At 42.6% G+C, this 19,145-nt stretch overlaps 2 protein-coding genes across 2 annotated transcripts in view; both read left to right on the forward strand.

The window, feature by feature from the left end:
• The window catches only part of ctsk (cathepsin K), a 66,768-nt gene extending 56,160 nt beyond the window's left edge, over positions 1-10,608 (forward strand). The window contains exons 3-10 of the mRNA XM_058052784.2: positions 4,450-4,665; positions 5,643-5,766; positions 7,720-7,842; positions 7,914-8,066; positions 9,478-9,696; positions 9,881-10,046; positions 10,123-10,231; positions 10,306-10,608. Coding sequence (XP_057908767.2) covers positions 5,644-5,766; positions 7,720-7,842; positions 7,914-8,066; positions 9,478-9,696; positions 9,881-10,046; positions 10,123-10,231; positions 10,306-10,405 — 993 coding nt within the window. The 5' untranslated portion in view covers positions 4,450-4,665; position 5,643 and the 3' untranslated portion in view covers positions 10,406-10,608. The remainder of the gene's footprint in view (positions 1-4,449; positions 4,666-5,642; positions 5,767-7,719; positions 7,843-7,913; positions 8,067-9,477; positions 9,697-9,880; positions 10,047-10,122; positions 10,232-10,305) is intronic.
• Positions 10,609-11,387: 779 nt separating this feature from the next.
• Positions 11,388-18,863, forward strand: LOC131105414 (cathepsin S-like). Its single transcript, XM_058053491.2, has 8 exons — positions 11,388-11,831; positions 16,739-16,863; positions 16,925-17,047; positions 17,149-17,295; positions 17,358-17,582; positions 17,678-17,846; positions 18,003-18,105; positions 18,471-18,863. The coding sequence occupies exons 2-8, from the start codon at positions 16,744-16,746 to the stop codon at positions 18,619-18,621; spliced, it is 1,038 nt and encodes a 345-aa protein (XP_057909474.2). The 5' UTR covers positions 11,388-11,831; positions 16,739-16,743; the 3' UTR covers positions 18,622-18,863.
• The last annotated feature ends 282 nt before the right edge of the window (positions 18,864-19,145 follow it).

The following is a 19,145-nucleotide window of genomic DNA, read 5'->3' on the forward strand; positions in this document are numbered from 1 at the left end:
TCCGCAGTAGACCACAATGATGAAGATGAGGCACCATCAATCAACAGCGATGGCAAGCTGGCGGCGCTTCGGGCTCTTACTTAGCACGCCTCGCATCATCACACTGCTGAGGGGGTTTGTGACCTTGACGGGCAGCAGGCTGTGTCACGCATACTTAAAACCTCCATGGAACCAGGAAGCTTGGTCCACCAAGAACGTGTCTGCTCTGCTTTGTTAGGGAGGAGGCCACCATTATACTCCTCATATACACACTTGGCACACTTATTGATGTCCTTACGCCCTTACTTACTCACATCCTCTACCGTAGGTTTTCTAGCACAACTTTTGAAGCAATTACTGCAATCAAGCTCACATGCTCATGGATTCATATCAGTGCCCATAGAAGAACACTTCAGAATAATCCAATGTTTGGCCTTATTCATTCTTGTTTTTAGTTGTGTGTTTTGGCTCATTGTCCTGTTGGCAGACCTGCAACTGAGACTGAGCTTTCTGACACTAGGCTACATATTGTACTCTAGACTGCCTTCATAGTCTTGATATTTCCTTTTATCACATACTACAGTATTAATTGGTCCTGTACCCTAGAAACCGCCCATGAATGATACAGGAAAAGGCCGAAATGATACTGTGTCAAAGCCCAGGGCAGTGATACTGATAAAATATAGAGTTTAACCATGTCCAGTATCAGCCCCCGTAGCTGTCCATTCAGAGCGCGCTGCTCTGGTATCGTGCCCGTGAAACAACCAATCAGAGAACAGCGCACGAGCGTGAACACACAGCGTTTGTTTTGCTGCCGTCTGTGCTCTGTCAACATGTCAGCGGTTGACACTCCCGGCGAAAGACAAATAGGGAAAATAGCAAACAGAATATTAGAAATGGAACGTTTTATCACCATTAATGAGGAGGACACTCTCGAGCTTTTTTCTGAATGGCTCATCAACTGCAAGAACAAACGAAGACTGGTAGAAAGTATTCCCCCGCCTGAGTTAGACAAATACGTGTCTATGTTTAGTTTATCAATCAGAAAAGAAAATGGGGATTAATACGAGCCTGATTCTCTCAAATCAAAATTCAACTCTCTGGCACGTGATAATAAGCTCATGATTAAATAGTATGTGATAATAAGATCATCACATGGTTTGTCTGGTATCAGGCCCAGTATCATGCCCCCGTGTGCCAGTATCAGCCCGAGACCGAACACTTGTGATAACCTATAAGTAAGTGTGGTCCTTTGTTTACAATGTTCCAATGTTCCCTGTTTGTTCCCAAAATTAATTAAATATGTAATTTTGACTTGCTTGATAAGTTACAGCGAAAGAGTACACTCACGTTCTGCTCCACGATCTCAGCCCATGACTGTTAATATGCAAATATCACGAGGGATAAACAATGCATTGTGTCGACTAACTCACAAAGACATGGCAAATCAACAGTTTTTTAATTTCAAAAATAAGACGTGTTACCTTTCGTCTGGACCGAGCCAAAACAACATCAGCAAACTCAACTGCCATCGTCCTCCCACATATACACACACAGACACACACTCAGCCAGTCAAATTTACAGACAGTCAGAAATCGCCAGGATGCTACAGTATCCTTGAATATGTTAAAGGATCTGCTCGTTTTTTTTGTTGTTGCCATTATTATATTTTACTCTGTGTCCTTCCTGTGTTTTGTGTACAGTGTGCGTGGATTAAGTGTTAATTTAGGTATGAGTTCTGATACTAAAGTACCGATACTTGTTTGTAACCTCGTAACCTGTCCCCCACACAGGTTACAGTATCCTTAAACATGTTAAAGGATCTGCTCTTGACAGTAATAACTAGGCAACGTATTGGGATTTTTTTGTTGTTGCCATTATTATATTTTACTCTATGTCCTTCCTGTGTTTTGTGTACAGTGTGCGTGGATTAAGTGTTAATTTAGGTATGAGTTCCGATACTAAAGTTCCGATACTTGTTTGTAACCTCGTAACCTGTCCCCACACAGGTTAACGACACTTGTACTGCATTCAGCACAGTAGCCGTTAAACATAAATGAGTCCCCTCCGTGTTATTGGTAAGCAGTTGTAATATTGAGCCAATGTTACAAATATCTCCACATTTGTCTCTCAGAAGCATTAAATGCTTGTCAATATGCATTTTGGCAAATTCCACAATGTTTTTATGATGATTATTGTTGTCGGTTTCAAGTTATTTCAGTGGCCATTGTGTTTTTTTGTTTCTTTCCAATCATATGTACCATGTGTAGGTGTCCCAAATGGAGTTGTGTGTGCGTGTGTTTGAGCGAGCGCCTGGCAATGTGTCATCACACATATGACCTGGATGTGATATTGTTATATTTAGACAGTCGCATGACATGTTCATGTATAAGTCGGGCTGCTGAGTAACCACCAGGAAGCAACACGCTAACTATATATACATGTATTCTGTATATATGTGTACATGTTGTCTTCCTGCTAAATGTGCTGTTTCCGAGACGTGACCATCACCTGATGTCATTGTCACATACTTTCAATGGCCACAACATAAGGTACACCATCTAATGAGATACAAAACAACATGTTTATTATTGTGTGCCGTATAACATACTCATTCTACTCATACTAATTGTAATATTTTGTCTTTCTCATAGAAATAAGGCAACCAGGTTATTTCATTGTACGGCTGTACCCAATAAGGTGGCCAAAAAGTGTACAGTACATAAAGGGTGTAACCTGTAACCAGTTTTTATTGGCCTGCAGCACACAGAAAATACAAAAATATCAAAATCAATCATATGCCCACAGCACATTCTAAAGTTTATTTTAAAAAGAAAAAAAAACAAAAACAGTAAAAGTGGCAGATAAAGTCAAATATTAGGAGAAATATTTAATGTTACCTAATAATGCAATGTTATGAAATAATGTTACGAACATACTATCATAATATTATGAGGAAAGATAAATAAAGTATAATAAACATAAATATATTAAAGAAGGCTGTTTTGGTTGTTTTTTTAAAGTCCGTTTTTTAATGTCCAGATTGCTGTCTGGTCCCTTCTGCTTTACTTTCACTGCTACAGTGAGGCCTTTAGATCAAGGGTATACAAAACTCAGCTGAGGACTATTTGCGGTCCATGGCTGGTTTTTTTGGGTTGGGGGGACGTGGAACTTTTTGAAAACCCAACTTAACAAGAAAACAAAAACAAAAAACAACAGCAAAAATTAAAAATTGAAAAGTCAACATTCTTTTTACAATAACAAAGTAAAATTATTGAAATACACTATTTAACAAATATTATTAAAATATTTTATTAATTACATCAATGAAAAATATCATTTTAGAATAATGTTGAAATATAAAGAAAAAACACTCAATATTAAAAGTATCAATATTGTAAGGAAAGAAAAAAAAACATGTTATGTTTGGAAAAATTAGGTTGAACGGAATAGTTATGATATTATGGGAATAAAGTCACAAAGAAAATGTACAAAGATTATTTAAGAAGAAAGTTTAAATTGGAATGTTGGAAGTAAAAAATAAACAGCATGACAGCACACTCGCTAGTGACCAGGAAAGATTTTCAATAGTACAACATACGTACATTATAGCATTCTAGTTCATCTTATTTATTATGTATTTTGTAAAATTAATACAGGAACAACATCTGTATATTATTTTTTTGTAAAATAATGCCCCATATTTCCTAAATTGATATCCCCTTACATAAAAATGTATGTAGTTGTCGTTGTAGTTGCGTATCAAATCGTTTACGACAAAGATTTAAAGTTTACCACATCACTACTTCTTCTTCTTTCTCTTCCGGCTTTACCCTTCAGGGGTCGCCACAGCGAATCAATCTCTTCCATCCAACCCTGTCTTCTGCATCTGTCTCTCTCACACCAACTACCTCATGTCCTCCTTCACGACATCCATAAACCTCCTCCTACCTGGCAGCATCCTTCTACCAATATATTCACTATCTCTCCTCTGGACATGTCCCAACCATCTCAGTCTGGCCTCTCTGACTTTATCTCCAAGGCCTCTAACATGTAATGTCCCTCTGATGTACTCCTTCCTGATCCTATCCATCCTGGTCACTCCCAAGTCATGTGTATGATTTGCATAGTTGGTTTGGCATAATGTTTACGTCGGATGGCCTTCCTGACACAACCCTCTGTATTTATCCAGGCTTGAGACTGGCACTGGCTTGTATCCCATTGAGGCTACATTATTTACATCCCTACTTACTATAGATAAACACTCATTTCTATCTGCAGTTAAGTGCAATTAATTATGAGTTAAATGTGGACAAAATGCGAGTCATCACAATTAAATTGATTGGCAGTTTCCAAACTGAGAATCCTGCACGTGTCATCAGATATTAGTAAACAACAAAGTAGCTCCATAGGGAAGCAGAACAATCCTTGTCTTCCCCCCCCCCCCCTTCCTTCTTGTATTTTTCCAGCCCCGTCAGCAGCCTCCCGCTTCCTAACATCCTGTGGAATCGGAACGCTGACATCACGTTGGCCCTCAAAGTGAAACCAGATGTAATTCTGGTCTGCCTCTTTGTGTACTTCCCCAAAAATCCGACCCATATAAGTCCGGTGCTGACCTACTTGTGTCGCAGACGAAAACCCAGACGACTTGAAGCAACGCTGACTGATCGACTGCTAGACTTGAGGTGAATTAACTTTATTTTTTTATGTCTTTGACTTGTAAGATGATGTTTTCCTCACAAGAACATTAGGAAGCTTCAGCTCAGTTCCATACAAGACAACGCCTTTAGAGTGTTGCTCTCCTGCTAATTAGCACTCTTAGCATTAACGCGAGGAGGGAAAAAGTTGGCTTGTAATAAAAAAAAATAAGATGATGAATCTTCTCCAAGTGGAATCAGCATCCCGTGACTCATAAAGTACTCTTATTGTTTACATGAACTTTACACAAGTTATTTATGTAGCACACGCTTTCCATCTGAATCATCAGTCAATGTGTGTGGGACGCTCATCAGGGCACAGAAAACATTTAGTAAGTTCATTTCAGGTGGAGGCGGCACGGCGGTCTAGTGGTTAGCGCGCAGACCTCACAGCTAGGAGACAAGGGTTCAATTCCACCCTCGGCCATCTCTGTGTGGAGTTTGCATGTTCTCCCCGTGCATGCGTGGGTTTTCTCCGGGTACTCCGGTTTCCTCCCACATTCCAAAAACATGCTAGGTTAATTGGCGACTCCAAATTGTCCATAGGTATGAATGTGAGTGTGAATGGTTGTTTGTCTATATGTGCCCTGTGATTGGCTGGCGACCAGTCCAGGGTGTACCCCGCCTCTCACCCAAAGACAGCTGGGATAGGCTCCAGCACCCCCGCGACCCTCATGAGGAAAAGCGGTAGAAAATGAATGAATGAAGGATTTCAGGTGGAAGAGACAAATCATCATGAACGTTTTTTTTCCTTTTTTTGTTTTTTTTGTGCTTGGAAAAGTTGAAGTCAACCTGCTGTGAACGCACACTTTGTCTCATCTGCCCTTGTTGCCATGGTAATGCTAAAGATGCCGTGCTGTGATGGAATTTGCATGCACTGCTATGATAAATAAAGCTGCTAACGTGCGAACCACTTCGCCTTCGTCTAAATTCATATGGACGCTTTTTCCTTTTTGCTTTTGCAGGATGTGGCTGTGTGTTTACCCGTTTCTGCTGGTGGTGTCGGCTCTGGCCCACATGGATCAGGTGACCCTGGACGGCCACTGGGAGCAGTGGAAGATGACCCACGGAAGAGAGTACAACGGACTGGTCAGTTCTAGGACGTCCTCGAACATGTGACTGAAATAATGCCAAAGATTTTTGGGCTTCCTTGTTTGACAGTGGGAGAAAGATGGTGGTGGTGGTGGGGGGCGGGGGCGGTATAGGCAGAAAAGAACTAAAAGTAAATCAGGACATGCATCACTTCCTCTTAACATCATCTACAAATAGCTACAGACTGCTTTGACTCACACCCACCTGAAAGATGGCTGCCGCTGCTTTAATCACGACTCGTAGTCAACACACTCAAAGTATTTTGTACAAGATGAACAGGATCATGTGATCTGCTTCCCATCGGCCTGATTAATGAAACCAGGCTTTGTGCCCAATTAAAATGTTACTATGACCTATTTGCCCAGATTGCTGTCTGGCAGGTGCTACTTCACTTTCACTCTCACTTCAGTGAGGCCACCTTTCACTTAGATCAGGGGTGTTTAAAATGCAGACTTGGGGCCATTTGCTGGCACAACATTTTTAAATTGTAAAAAATATATATATTAAAAAGTAAAATATTAGGGATTGCCAGGAATCAACACTAGTCCGCAAAACCTGAATAGTTTCAGTTTGACAGCTTGACACAGGGTGCCAATCCATGCTAAACACATTGGTGTTCGTTCGACTACTCTTGCATTACTCTTTCATTACATGCTGTCACATAACTGTCACTGGCCACTGCTAACTAACTAACTAGCTAGCGAGCTCTTCTTCGGACTCCAAATGTGACTTTTTACCACAGTGACATTTAGTTTTCAAAACAAACAAGCAATATAGTTAGTTTGGAGCTCATTTTTGTCCCACAGGTGGGTGGATATCACATTTATGGGGTACGTACCAACTTTTTCAAGTGTCACTGAACTATTTTGCTATCTTGTTGACATTGAACTAATTATGTTTTGTGCTCAAAGCACTATTTGTGCGTGGTTGTTGAATGAACACAAACACATAGTGTGCACTGCCTTATATGGTCATGCTATGGTGATCGTATTTTGAAGCTGATGCTGATGCTATTATTATTATTATTATTATTATTATTATTATTATTATTATTATTATTATTATTATTATTATTATTATTATTATTATTATTATTATTATTATTATTATTATTATTATTATTATTCAATTCAGACTTTATATACCATTATATAATGACAAATGATGGCCACACTGTTTGAGTGGAGATGTGCTTGGTAAATAAGTTAGTGTACTGTAAGTTAAGCAGGACAAATTTCTATTTCACAAAGATATTTATTTGTATTATTTTATTAAATTTTGATTTTGTGATCTTGAACAAAAAAAATGATTTAACATATATTTCACATGTATTTGTATTACTCTAAAACATGCATCAAATTATGTAAATTCAGGTTTGTGTCAAATAATACGCAAATCATTTCCCGCACGCAAATAAAGGCAAAAATCAGCCGTAATTTTACAAGAATAACTTCAAAATATTAAGAGGAAAAAAGTCTTAATAATAATAAAGAAAGAGGGTGTTTTTTTAAAGTCATATTATTATGAGAAACATAACAAAGAATAAAGCTGTAGTTTTTGTGAGGTTGCAGAAAAACTCATAATATTACCAGAATAAAGTCAAAATATTCTGGGAATAAAGTCATAATTCTGAGAAGCAAAGCTACTAGAAGAAAATTTTAATATAAAAAAACAGCAAAAATGTAATAAAAGACTAACGTCCATGCTATTAGGCTATAGGCTTTCTACCTATATCACAAAGCTCAGACGTAGGATATTTTTTCTTCAAATATTGTCAGCATACGTAGTTCCATGTGTTTACAATATGAAAGTGGTCCCTGCATCCTAAAGTAAAAACATTTTGGACACTTGGTGACACAAGCTCATGAGATACCACTTTGATGGTCCATCGCCCCATTCAGCGGGAAGTATCACAAATAATAAACAAATTGTTACTGGGCACTCCTGCAGGACGAAGAGGGAATCCGTCGGGCCATCTGGGAGAAGAACATGCTGATGATCGAAGCCCACAACCAAGAGGCGGCGCTGGGCATCCACACGTATGAGCTGGCCATGAACCACTTAGGTGACATGGTGAGGAACCAGCATCCCACCTCCGTGACACCACCAGCGCAATCATCTCAGCCGTCATTGTTTCCCTGCAGACGTCAGAGGAAGTAGTGGACAAGATGATGGGTCTGCAGGTCCCCATGAACCGTGATCGTGGCTTCACCATGGAGGTGGACAAGCAGGACTACCGCCTCCCCAAGTCTTTGGACTATCGCAAGAAGGGCATGGTGACGCCTGTCAAAGACCAGGTCAGATTTTTATACAATATTTCTCGGTTCTAAGCGTGATCATGAAAGCAACGTGCTCTCGCTGCAAATGTTCACTGATTAAATTATTCAGTCTAATTAGTCCTGACGAGTGCAAGCAGGAAGCTGCTTCACGGAGCAACATCTGTGCTTCCTGCTGACAGCGGCAAGACGTCAAACCATCTCATGACCATCAGAGCGCACACAAGGCTTCATATGTTCTCTTTTAATACACAATAATTAATATGATGAACACACACATTTCCTGACATACATCGAAACAAGGATGAAAAACTATTTTAATAAAAAGCCAATTTTATTGAAAAGTATAATTCAGGATCTTAAAGTGAGAACCTATTATGCTCATTTTCGAACCCTTTGTATTGAGTTATGGACTCCTATAGAGCAGCTACACACAATAACGCACAGAAACTTTCTAGATCTTCTAGATTACGACCCTTTTTCTGCAGTGTTTCCATGGATGTCCTGCTTCCGAACCCAAACAGTCTGTTTAATTTCCTCCACTCCTGGCCTTCCTCGTGGCACGCCCACTCTGCTGTGATTGGTCACACCCCCAAGCGCTCCCAAGGAGAAACTCAGAGCCATCCAAAACTTCTTTCAAGGCTCACTTCTAAATGCGTAAACCTCATTATCTGACGCTTTGGCATCGTTTAATACGAGAGTACAACATTCTAACTACATTTATAGGTCACAAAAGTGCAAAAAGCATAATAGGTCCCCTTTAACATTACGTCCTTTAATGGTGAACTTCCGCATCATTTTAACAAAAAATCTGAATTAGTCAAAAAAAAATTAACTTAATAATATGTTGATAAAATAAGAAAAAATGTGGCTCATTCATAAACTGTGCATCCACCACTTAGGAAAATGACTTCAAGGGTTCTACTGAGGATTCTGTCGCCCAATGCTAGACAAAAACAACACACAAGTGACTTCACTCTACATAGTCGATATGTGATATAAAAATAAATGTATAATTAAATGTATTATCAATTATATGTAAATTATAAATTAAATTATATGTATTAAATGTATTATAAATGTATTACTTTTATTTATCTTGATATACTATATCAATATAAAACGGTTGACTATTGTATGTCTAAGATTTTAAGTTGACCAAGAAGAATACACAAACATTTTTTAATGCAGAACATACAAGGTTTTCAAACTGATAGGGCATATTTAAAGTGGTGAAATACTGCTCTCTAGCGGACAAGTAGAAGAATGCATACACTTATTAGGACTTCTTGTTATTGTTAAAATGAATATGTTTAGCAAATATGTTATGTTTGGTGACAAATAGAATACTTGAGTTAAGTTTGACTGTGATTGTGGAGTTTTTGTGTGTACTTCTATGTGACTTTATGGCACCATGTCCTGGGGACCTCAGGGCTCGTGCGGCTCCTGTTGGGCGTTCAGCTCTGCGGGGGCCCTGGAGGGCCAGTTGGCCAAGACCACGGGCCAGCTGAGGAACCTGAGTCCTCAGAACCTGGTGGACTGCGTGACAGAGAACAGCGGCTGTGGGGGAGGATACATGACCAATGCCTTCAAGTACGTGCAGGACAACGGAGGCATCGACTCGGATGAGTCCTATCCATATGTGGGCCAGGTAAGGACCGGGACCCAGAGCCACAATGTTTTGTCATGATGAAGTCACTTCCTGTCCGGGATTCCCTCTCAGTGCTCATTCATGATTGCTGGACTAATCTTTTCTTTGATTGATCACATAACTGCTTGGTCACGCTGTAACCACTAACCGTTTTGAACTCCTGCTTCTCTTGCTCCCCCTGCAGCAGCAGATGTGTCGCTACAACTCCTCGGGAACGGCGGCCGAGTGTCAAGGCTTCAAGGAGGTTCCAGTTGGCGACGAGCACGCCCTCGCCGTGGCGCTCTTCAAAGCGGGTCCTGTTTCTGTCGGCATCGATGCTGCTCAGGGAACCTTCCAGTTCTACCAGAGAGGTCAGCAAACGCAGCACGGCCCTCCTGCCTGCCCCGTGACCTGTATAACCGTGTCTCTTCCCTGTCCAACGCCCAGGTGTTTACTATGACCCCAACTGTAATAAAGACGATGTCAACCACGCCGTCCTGGCTGTGGGCTACGGTGTGACCCCCAGGGGGAAGAAGTACTGGATCATCAAGAACAGGTGTGGCATCGCATGAACACGTCACAGGACCACATCACACGGTGCGTTAACTTGTCCATATTTTGTGTCACCAGCTGGAGCGAGCAATGGGGCAACAAAGGTTACATCCTGATGGCTCGTAACCGTGGCAACCTATGTGGCATCGCCAACCTGGCCAGCTTCCCCATAGTGTGATGGATATTTGGTGTCTCCATGGCAACGTGCCTCCTCTTCTTTTGTGGGCTGACGTGGGTGGCCGCGGTGTCACTGTGAGCTGCTGGTATTTGTGTTTTAAGCACGCACATAACGAGCCGTCGCTGGGCGATGCATTTCAGCACTTTTATGATGATTATTCAAGTGTAAGATTATGTTTTATAGGAAATTAAATAAACTTGTTGAAGGCACTTTGACTGTGGGCATTTTTGGAACGACATTGTAATACACACCTCAGCCGCTGGAGGCCGCTGTTGGCCCTCCACACGATAAACCCGAAGTTTATTTATTGTTTTTTATGTATTGATGAAAGGTTTTAGCACGTGACAGTTATAAAGCAACGTCGAAGACTCATGTTTTAACGTAAATATTGAAATGCTTTGTGGTAGAAGTTACATTTAAAACGAGCAAAACGATTGAAGGGCATTCACACAATAACGTTCAATTTGTGAAGCGAGAATATATATTACAGGCCACAACATCGAGGTTTTAAGCGCCATCGTCTAATTACGGAAGCTACTACTCTTGCTGAAAATGTTTTTAAGAGCAAAATCAATTAACCTTCAAGTTCGTGGGACCGCGGGAGCATCGATTCAGAATAATTGTATTCGCACATGAGCCAGGTAAGAACAGGGAACCAGAAACACAATGTTTCCTCCTGAGGGAGTCACTTCCTGTGATTCTTTGAAGCAAACTTCCTGTCTGTGACTACAAGCCCCGCCCCATCTCAGTACTCATGCATGATTTTCTGCAAGAAGCTTTGTTGTCTTTTTCTTTTATTGATTACATGACTGCTTGGTCACACTGTAACCATGGCAACCTTCTTGACCACCTGTCTGCCTGTCTGAACACCCCCTCTTCCCTGCCACGTGACCTGTATAACCACGCCTGCTCCCTGTCACATGACCAGGTGTTTGCAACGACCCCAACTGCAAAATATACAAAGTCAGTCAGTCATGTGTTGCCAACTGGAACAGGAAGTGAGAAATGTTACATTGTGGTGGCCCAGCTTCCTCATGGTGTGATTGATATTTGGTCACTGGGCGATGCAGAAGATTATTTTTATGATGTTTATTTAAGTATAAAATTATATTTAACATCAAATGAAATATAAACTTGCTTAAGATTCTTGGGGGCATGTCAGGAAAATGAGTGTAGTATATAGGTCAGCCGCTTGAGGCCGCTGTTGGTCCTCTACATGATGAACCCATGGCTTAAAATTTTCATTTATTTTTATTTTTTGCTTTGACGACCGGAAGTTGCGGTTTTTGGCGGGGATTTGACTTTCCAAAAACAGAAAATGAAAGTGTAAAGTTTGATTTGTGGCGTGTTAATGTTTGAGGAACTTGAGCAACGTACGCTCTTCATCATCATCTTCTTCTTCTTCAACCAGGAAGCTTTAATAAAGGTAAGTTTCAAACTTTCAACACATAATTTACAACGATAAGTCTATTTTTACACATCATTTTGACGCCTCGTGTTAATATATTTTTTCTGACTTACTTTCGTTCTAATATTATCGTTTCTTTCTGACTGGGAGGGAAGTTTAATTTCATCGGTGACAGTTATGAAGCAGTTAAGAATAAGGTCTAGAATGGTAATTATTGAAATGCTTTATGGTGGAAATGAACGACTATCGACTACTACTACTAGCGTTTAAATTACATTGCATTTGAGAAGACTACGACTTTTGATTTATTAATCAGTACAGTCTGAGACGCAATACCAATAATAATGAAGTACTTTAGGAGAGTTTACCGATACAATGCGCTTAAACCATTTAGAAAGCCATTTTTTGCTTCCTAAAACGTTATGAAAACGTTTTTGTTGGAGAACGGTTTTCTTTGTTTGATTGTGGTCTGGCCTTCATTCATTCCAAGTTGACCTAAAAAGAACAAGAAAGACATTTCAGCACAAGTTCAGAAAAGGCAATGCAATTGTCCTACTGACCATGAAGTGATTGAAAACTTGATTAGATTCATTTGAACATTCCGAGTCTGGCTGACACATGATTTATAATAATATCTGTCATATCTAAAACTCCAACTGGGCTTCAGTTTGGTGTGGAAATGTTGTTGCAACTATAGCGCTGGATTGGAAGACAAAAAGAAGCATAGATACACATCAAAAGCTCATCAGTCAAGCATAGCATAAAACATCACACATGCTCCCATTTAATTTAGAGGAGACATTTAATTTCCACATAAAATATCCATCCATCTGTTTTATATGCCGCTTATCCTCACTGGGGTTGTGGGTATGCTGGAGCCTATCCCAGCTGTCTTTGAACGAGAGGCGGGGTACACTCTGGACTGGTGGCCAGCCAATCACAGGGCACATATAGACAAACAACCATTCACACTCACATTCATACCTATGGACAATTTGGAGTCGCCAATTAACCTAGCATGTTTTTGGAATGTGGGAGGAAACCGGAGTACCCGGAGAAAAACCACGCATGCACAGGGGAGAACATGCAAACTCCACAAAGAGATGACAAGCAGAGAATCGAACCCCGGTCTTCCCAATCTCCTGACTGTGTGGCCTACGTGCTAACCACTCGTCCACCTTGCGGCCTCACATAAAACATGACGTGTGTGGAAAGCACTTGCTTTTCTCCATCTTGTCAGTGCACCCATCTGCGTCTATGGAAACATTTGTGGTTGAGATATTTCAGTTCAGTTTCAACTTCATAGAGTGGAAAGTAGTTACTTCTCTCTTCTTAGCAAAAGCTGAAATCTGCCCCACAATAAAATGTTCTTCCTACTGCCTGAACTGTACTGAGTAGTTCCATGGTGAATTACTGTATGTACCAACGGAAGCAAAACAGTGAGTTTAGTTGAACTTTATTCTGTTGTTTAACGATACACTCGCCATATTTTTAAATTAATCAAGTCCTCATCTTCTGTATCTGAATTTAAGAGCTGGGTAATTTCACCATCAAACATGCCGGGTTCCCTATCATTGTCGGTGTCAGTTTTGTTGTCAGTTGGCTGTTCAGCAATGATGCTAAAGCTTTGTTTTCGAGGGAAAAAGGTTTGGTACTAGCTAGTACTACATCATAACAAAACTTAACTTATAGTGCACATGTCATAACATACAACATTCTAACAACATATAAATAAAAGCAAAAAAAGCATAATAGGTATTATTTTGACCATGTGATGCTATTAATACACGTCTTTTATAACCCTAATATGATGTAACTCCTGTCATTAGATTAGATTAGATTAGATTAGATTCAACTTTATTGTTATTGCTCATGTCACAGGTACAGGGCAACAAAATGCAGTTAGCATCCAACCAGAAGTGCAATTTTATAAGTACCTTAGTAGTAAGTATGGACAGATCTATGTAAATAAAACTATAACAGGCTATGGCTATAATACAGTGAGAATATGTACAGGGATATAAATGACTATAATATGGCTATTATAGATTATACAGATTATAAACAATATGGATATGACAATATATAACAACAGTAATATGTACAGTATTGCAGTGAAGTGACTAGAGTAGAGTATGGTTATTGCAGATTATATAAATTATAAACAGTATGATCAATGAATCAACAAGATGGTAATATGTACAATAGTGCAATAGTACAATAGTGCAATGAAGTGATGGGGAGGGCATAGATCAGAGGGGGGATGTAAGTAGTGGAAGGGGTGGGCAATGGGGGGCAGAGTTCAGCAAGGAGACAGCTGTTGGGAAAAAGCTGTTCCTGAACCTGGTGGTTCTTGTCCGTAAACTCCTATAGCGCCTCCCTGAGGGTAGGAGGGCAAACAGTCTGTGTGCTGGGTGGTGTGAGTCCTTGGCAATTTGTGATGCCCTCCTGAGACAACGCTTCCTGTAGATGTCCCCGATGGCAGGAAGTGGGGCTCCGGCAATGCGTTGGGCAGATTTGACTAGTCTTTGCAATGCCTTCCGGTCCGCGACAGAGCAGTTCCCATACCAGGCTGTGATGCAACTGGTTAGGATGCTCTCGATTGTGCATCTGTAGAAGTTCACCAGGATGTCTGAAGAGAAGTGGTTCTTCTTCAGGGTCCTCAGGAAGAAGAGGCGCTGGTGAGCCTTCTTGACCAGGCTGGAACAGTTGGTAGTCCAGGAGAGGTCCTGTGAGATGTGGATCCCCAGGAATTTGAAGCTGGCCACACGCTCCACTGTCTCACTGTTGATGTAGATTGGTGGATGCATGGCAGCATTCTTCCTGAAGTCCACAATGAGTTCTTTTGTTTTTGTTGTGTTGAGTCGTAGGTTGTTGTCCTCGCACCACGCAGCCAGGTAGTCCACCTCCTCCCTATAGGCAGACTCATCGTTGTTGTTGATGAGGCCAATCACTGTAGTGTCGTCTGCAAACTTAATGATGGCATTGGAGCCATGTTTGGGTTTGCAGTCGTTGGTGAAGAGAGAGTAGAGGAATGGGCTTAACACACAGCCTTGTGGTACTCCGGTGTTTATGGTGAGGGTGGAGGAGCAGTGGTGGTCCAGCCGAACATGTTACGGCCTGTTGGTCAGAAAGTCCAGTAACCAGTTGCAGACAGCAGCTGTGATGCCCAGGTCTGTGAGTTTGGCTACTAGCTTGGAGGGGATGACTGTATTGAATGCTGAACTGAAGTCTATGAAGAGCATTCTGGCATATGTGTCCTTATTGTCCAAGTGTGAGAGGACAGTGCAGTGCTGTGGAGACGGCCTCCTCTGTACTCCTGTTCTTACGGTAGGCAAATTGGTGGGGGTCCAGGGTGGGGGGAAGGCAGGATTTGAGATGTGCCAGGACTAGCTGCTCCAAGCACTTGGAGATGATGGGGGTGAGCGCCACTGGACGGTAGTCATTTAGGCACGTTGAGGTGGAGTGTTTTGGTATTGGCACGATGGTAGTGGTTTTGAAGCAGGTTGGGACAGTGGCCTGGGCCAAGGAAAGGTTGAATAAGTCCGTAAGGACCCCCGCCAGCTCACCAGCACATGCTCTGAGAACACGACCAGGGATGCCATCAGGTCCTGCAGCTTTGTGTCCGTTGATCTTGCGCAACACTGCTTCAACGTCAGTAGTGGAGAGTGTTAGTGGTTGGTGATCAGCTGTCCATTTTGCCTTTATTGCAGATGTGTGGTTGTCCTTCTCAAAGCGAGCGTAGAAGTTGTTGAGCTCATCTAGGAAGGATGTGTCAGAGGGGGGGGGGGTTATGGTCTGTGATGACTCGGATGCCTTGCCACAGGCGTCGGGGGTTGGAGTTGGAGAAGTGCTCCTCAACCCTCCGCTTGTAGCAGTGCTTCGCCTGCTTGATGCCCCGTTTCAGGTTAGCCCTTGCTGTACTGTAGGCTTGTACGTCTCCAGATCTGAAGGCGGTGTTGCGGGCCTTCAGCAGTAGACGGACATCCTTGTTCATCCAGGGCCGCTGATTGGGGTACATGGTGATCCGTTTCTCTGTGGTGACGCCGTCAATGGTGGCAGAGATATGGTCCATTACAGAGGAAGCGTAGCGCTCGATGTCAGTATGGGAGTGAGTGGTTGCTGAGGTTGCAAACATACTCCAGTCTGTGTGCTTGAACTGGTCCTGTAGCACAGAGTCTGTTCCCATAGGCCACACTTTTATTGTCTTCACTGTGGGTTTCACACGTTGGATGAGTGGTAAGTACTTGGGGGAAAGAAAAAGGGATAGGTGATCAGACTGTCCTATGTGGGGGAGGGGTGTCGTCTTGTAGGCTCCAGGTATGTTTGAATAAGCATGATCCAGTGTCTTGTCTCCTCTGGTGTGGCACAAAACATGCTGATGAAACCTGGGGAGGACTGTCTTCAGGTTGGAGTGATTAAAGTCACCCGCAACAATAAAAGCAGCCTCCGGGTGTCTTGTTTGCTGTTTGCTAATGGCTACATGCAGTTCCTTCATTGCAATCTTAGCGTTAGCATCCGGTGGCATGTAGACAGCAGTGACAATAACCGATGTGAGTTCTCTTGGGAGGTAGTAAGGTCTACATTTTACCATGAGAAACTCCACATTGGGTGAGCAGTGACTCTCTGTGATAACAGAGTTTGTGCACCAAGCATTGTTTATATAAATGCACAAACCTCCACCTTTGGTTTTACCAGAGTCCGCAGTCCTGTCTGCCCTAAGGATGGAGCGTCCTGTCATCTACGTTGACACCTATGTGACATGCGTGACATGAGGAAAGGTAGTTTTAGAAAGTACTTCAGCGGAAGACGCAACTGAAAGTGTCCCGACTGGACAGGCTTTGATTTAAGGTGATAAACCTCACCTGACAAGCTCCCGTAAGTAGTTGGAAGTAGTGAAATAAACTTATGTTGTCAATTTTTAGGTGCGATGCTAACTAGCTTGCTGCTTCTCTCGCTGCCAGTCATGGCGGTGGCCATGTTGGACAGCAGGTTGGACGACCACTGGACCATGTGGAAGAAGATGCACAAGAAGTGGTACCGCAGCGAGGTTTGTGCGCGCCTTCACGAGGACGCGTCGTCTATGCCTGTCTCATGGCGTCTTTATCCAGGAGGAGGAGCTTCACCGCCGAGGATTGTGGGAGGAGAACCTGATGATGATCACGCTGCACAACCTAGAGGCCTCCATGGGCACCCACACCTTCCAGCTCAGCATGAACTTCATGGGAGACATGGTGAGACCTCCTCATTTTCCCCCTAACACCTAAGTCTGCGACTTTAGGGTTGGATGTTGATGTAGCAATCCAAACCTAGCATGTCTTGGTGTGTCCTTTAGACGCCAGACGAGATTCGTAAGTCAATGGCTACCTTGACTCCTCCCACTGACCTCCAGAGGTCTCATGAGTCCATGTGGACTAGCAAGGACGTTCCAGGATCTGTGGACTGGAGGGATCACGGCTATGTGACGCGGGTCAAGATGCAGGTCAGCTTTGACATCTTTGTCAGCTTACCGTCCTAGTCTTCACATATAAATATTGTTTTTAGGGCTCTTGTGGTTCCTGCTGGGCCTTCAGTGCAGCGGGGGCCCTGGAGGGCCAGTGGGCCAAAACCACAGGGACGCTGGTGGACCTCAGCCCTCAGAACCTTGTGGACTGTTCGGGCAAATATGGCAACCACGGCTGCAACGGCGGCTTCATGGACCGTGCCTTCCAGTACGTCATTGACAACCACGGCATCGACTCGGACGCGTCCTACCCATACACGGGCCGGGTGAGTTGATATCGTCCTCACCTCAGCAGATATCTTTCTGTCAGTCAAAGGTCACCTTTATGTTATTCTATCATCTTAACGCTGTCCTCTGGCAGCAATCGGAGCAGTGCCACTATAGCCCCGCCCACCGCGCCGCCAACTGCTCCTCTTACAACTTCCTACCTAAGGGGGATGAGGATGCACTGAAAAGAGCCCTCGCCTCCATTGGACCCATTTCTGTGGCCATCGACGCCTCCAGACCCAAGTTTGCGTTCTATAAGAGCGGTGCGTTCACTGTCATCCACTTAACTTGTAATGTCAATGTAGCAACACAAACACAGTGATCTAATCCTGTGAGACAAACCATGTTCGGGCAGGAAAAGCCCCCTGACTGCACTTTGGCTACCCTGGCTGCTAATCCAAGGTTTGTACTCCTGACAGGAGTGTACGACGATGCGTCATGCACCCAGAAAGTCAACCATGGCGTGTTAGCAGTCGGCTACGGCACGCTAAGTGGACACGACTACTGGCTGGTGAAGAACAGGTATGTACGCTAAAGTACTTGTATACACACTGGAGCCATCATTATGTACATAATGAGATCAAAGTCTTCAGAAAGATATTTTATGTTTATTATCATTCTGATAGGAGTGGAGGGGTGGAGCCTCCCTATTTATGTCCCTGCTTGTTGTGTCACAGTGGGATTGTTGTTGCCAGGTGTGGCTGGTGAACCACCATATCAAGAGGTTGGCAGCATGTTAGTGACCACTCTTCCCATGGAATGACACAATCCTTGGGAGAGGGCTGGGGGACACGTCCACCAGGGACATAAATAGGAAAATCCCACACCTAAACAATGTAGAACTTAAGATCATAACAATCATAGCGTTTTACATCTTTGTCCTACAGCTGGGGACGTTCGTTCGGAGAGGAGGGCTACATTCGCATGGCTCGTAACAAAAACAACCAGTGTGGCGTGGCGCTTTTCGCCTGCTATCCTGTCATCTCATCCCACTATGAAGCCGAGCAGCAACCAAAGAACATCCTGCCGTCACATTAAGTTCAAGCAGATAAAATGTCCTCACTGTTGGGAATTGAATGTGCTAATGAACATTGGAATCAAACAGCCATAAAACTTTCATTAAAGCTACAATAATAACTGAGTTGTCCATCCTGGAGACTTTCTCTCTGTGGCCAAATAGGAATACTATTGTTTTTGGGGTTTTTTTTAACAATGCAAGAACCCAAATGAATCCTGTCTGTGATGGAATGTGACTGCATCTGTTCAAGTCTGTTTAAAACAATGACTTTATAAAGCATTACAGTTGTTTTAAAGTTGTCCCTCGCTACAGTCTGAACCGAACCTAGCTCCCTCACTATGGCGGTTTTTCGAATATGATTGCTGGTTGACTGTGGACTATTAGTCAAATACTGAAAAACAAGTTATAGTCTTGTGGCCACTAGGTGTCAGTAGCGCTACATGACATTAGATTACCAAAGTGTCAGTAGCGGTACATGAGATTAGATTACTTTAACACTGCTTGTTGCCAGGCATGTCATGTACGGCAAATGATCTCATTCAAA

The sequence above is a fragment of the Doryrhamphus excisus genome, linkage group LG5 (assembly GCF_037039965.1).
Source record: "Doryrhamphus excisus strain RoL-2023G ecotype Guam linkage group LG5, RoL_Dexc_Guam_v1.1, whole genome shotgun sequence".
Classification (NCBI taxonomy): Eukaryota; Metazoa; Chordata; class Actinopteri; order Syngnathiformes; family Syngnathidae; genus Doryrhamphus; species Doryrhamphus excisus.

What these genes read in the sequence shown, in the direction of transcription:
- LOC131105414 (XM_058053491.2), top strand. Translation starts at nt 16,744, where the DNA reads ATGCTAACTAGCTTGCTGCTTCTCTCGCTGCCAGTCATGGCGGTGGCC. An exon ending in AGAAGTGGTACCGCAGCGAG is followed by an intron (nt 16,864 to 16,924) that starts GTTTGTGCGCGC and finishes GTCTTTATCCAG; the next exon opens with GAGGAGGAGCTTCACCGCCG. An exon ending in TGACGCGGGTCAAGATGCAG is followed by an intron (nt 17,296 to 17,357) that starts GTCAGCTTTGAC and finishes TATTGTTTTTAG; the next exon opens with GGCTCTTGTGGTTCCTGCTG.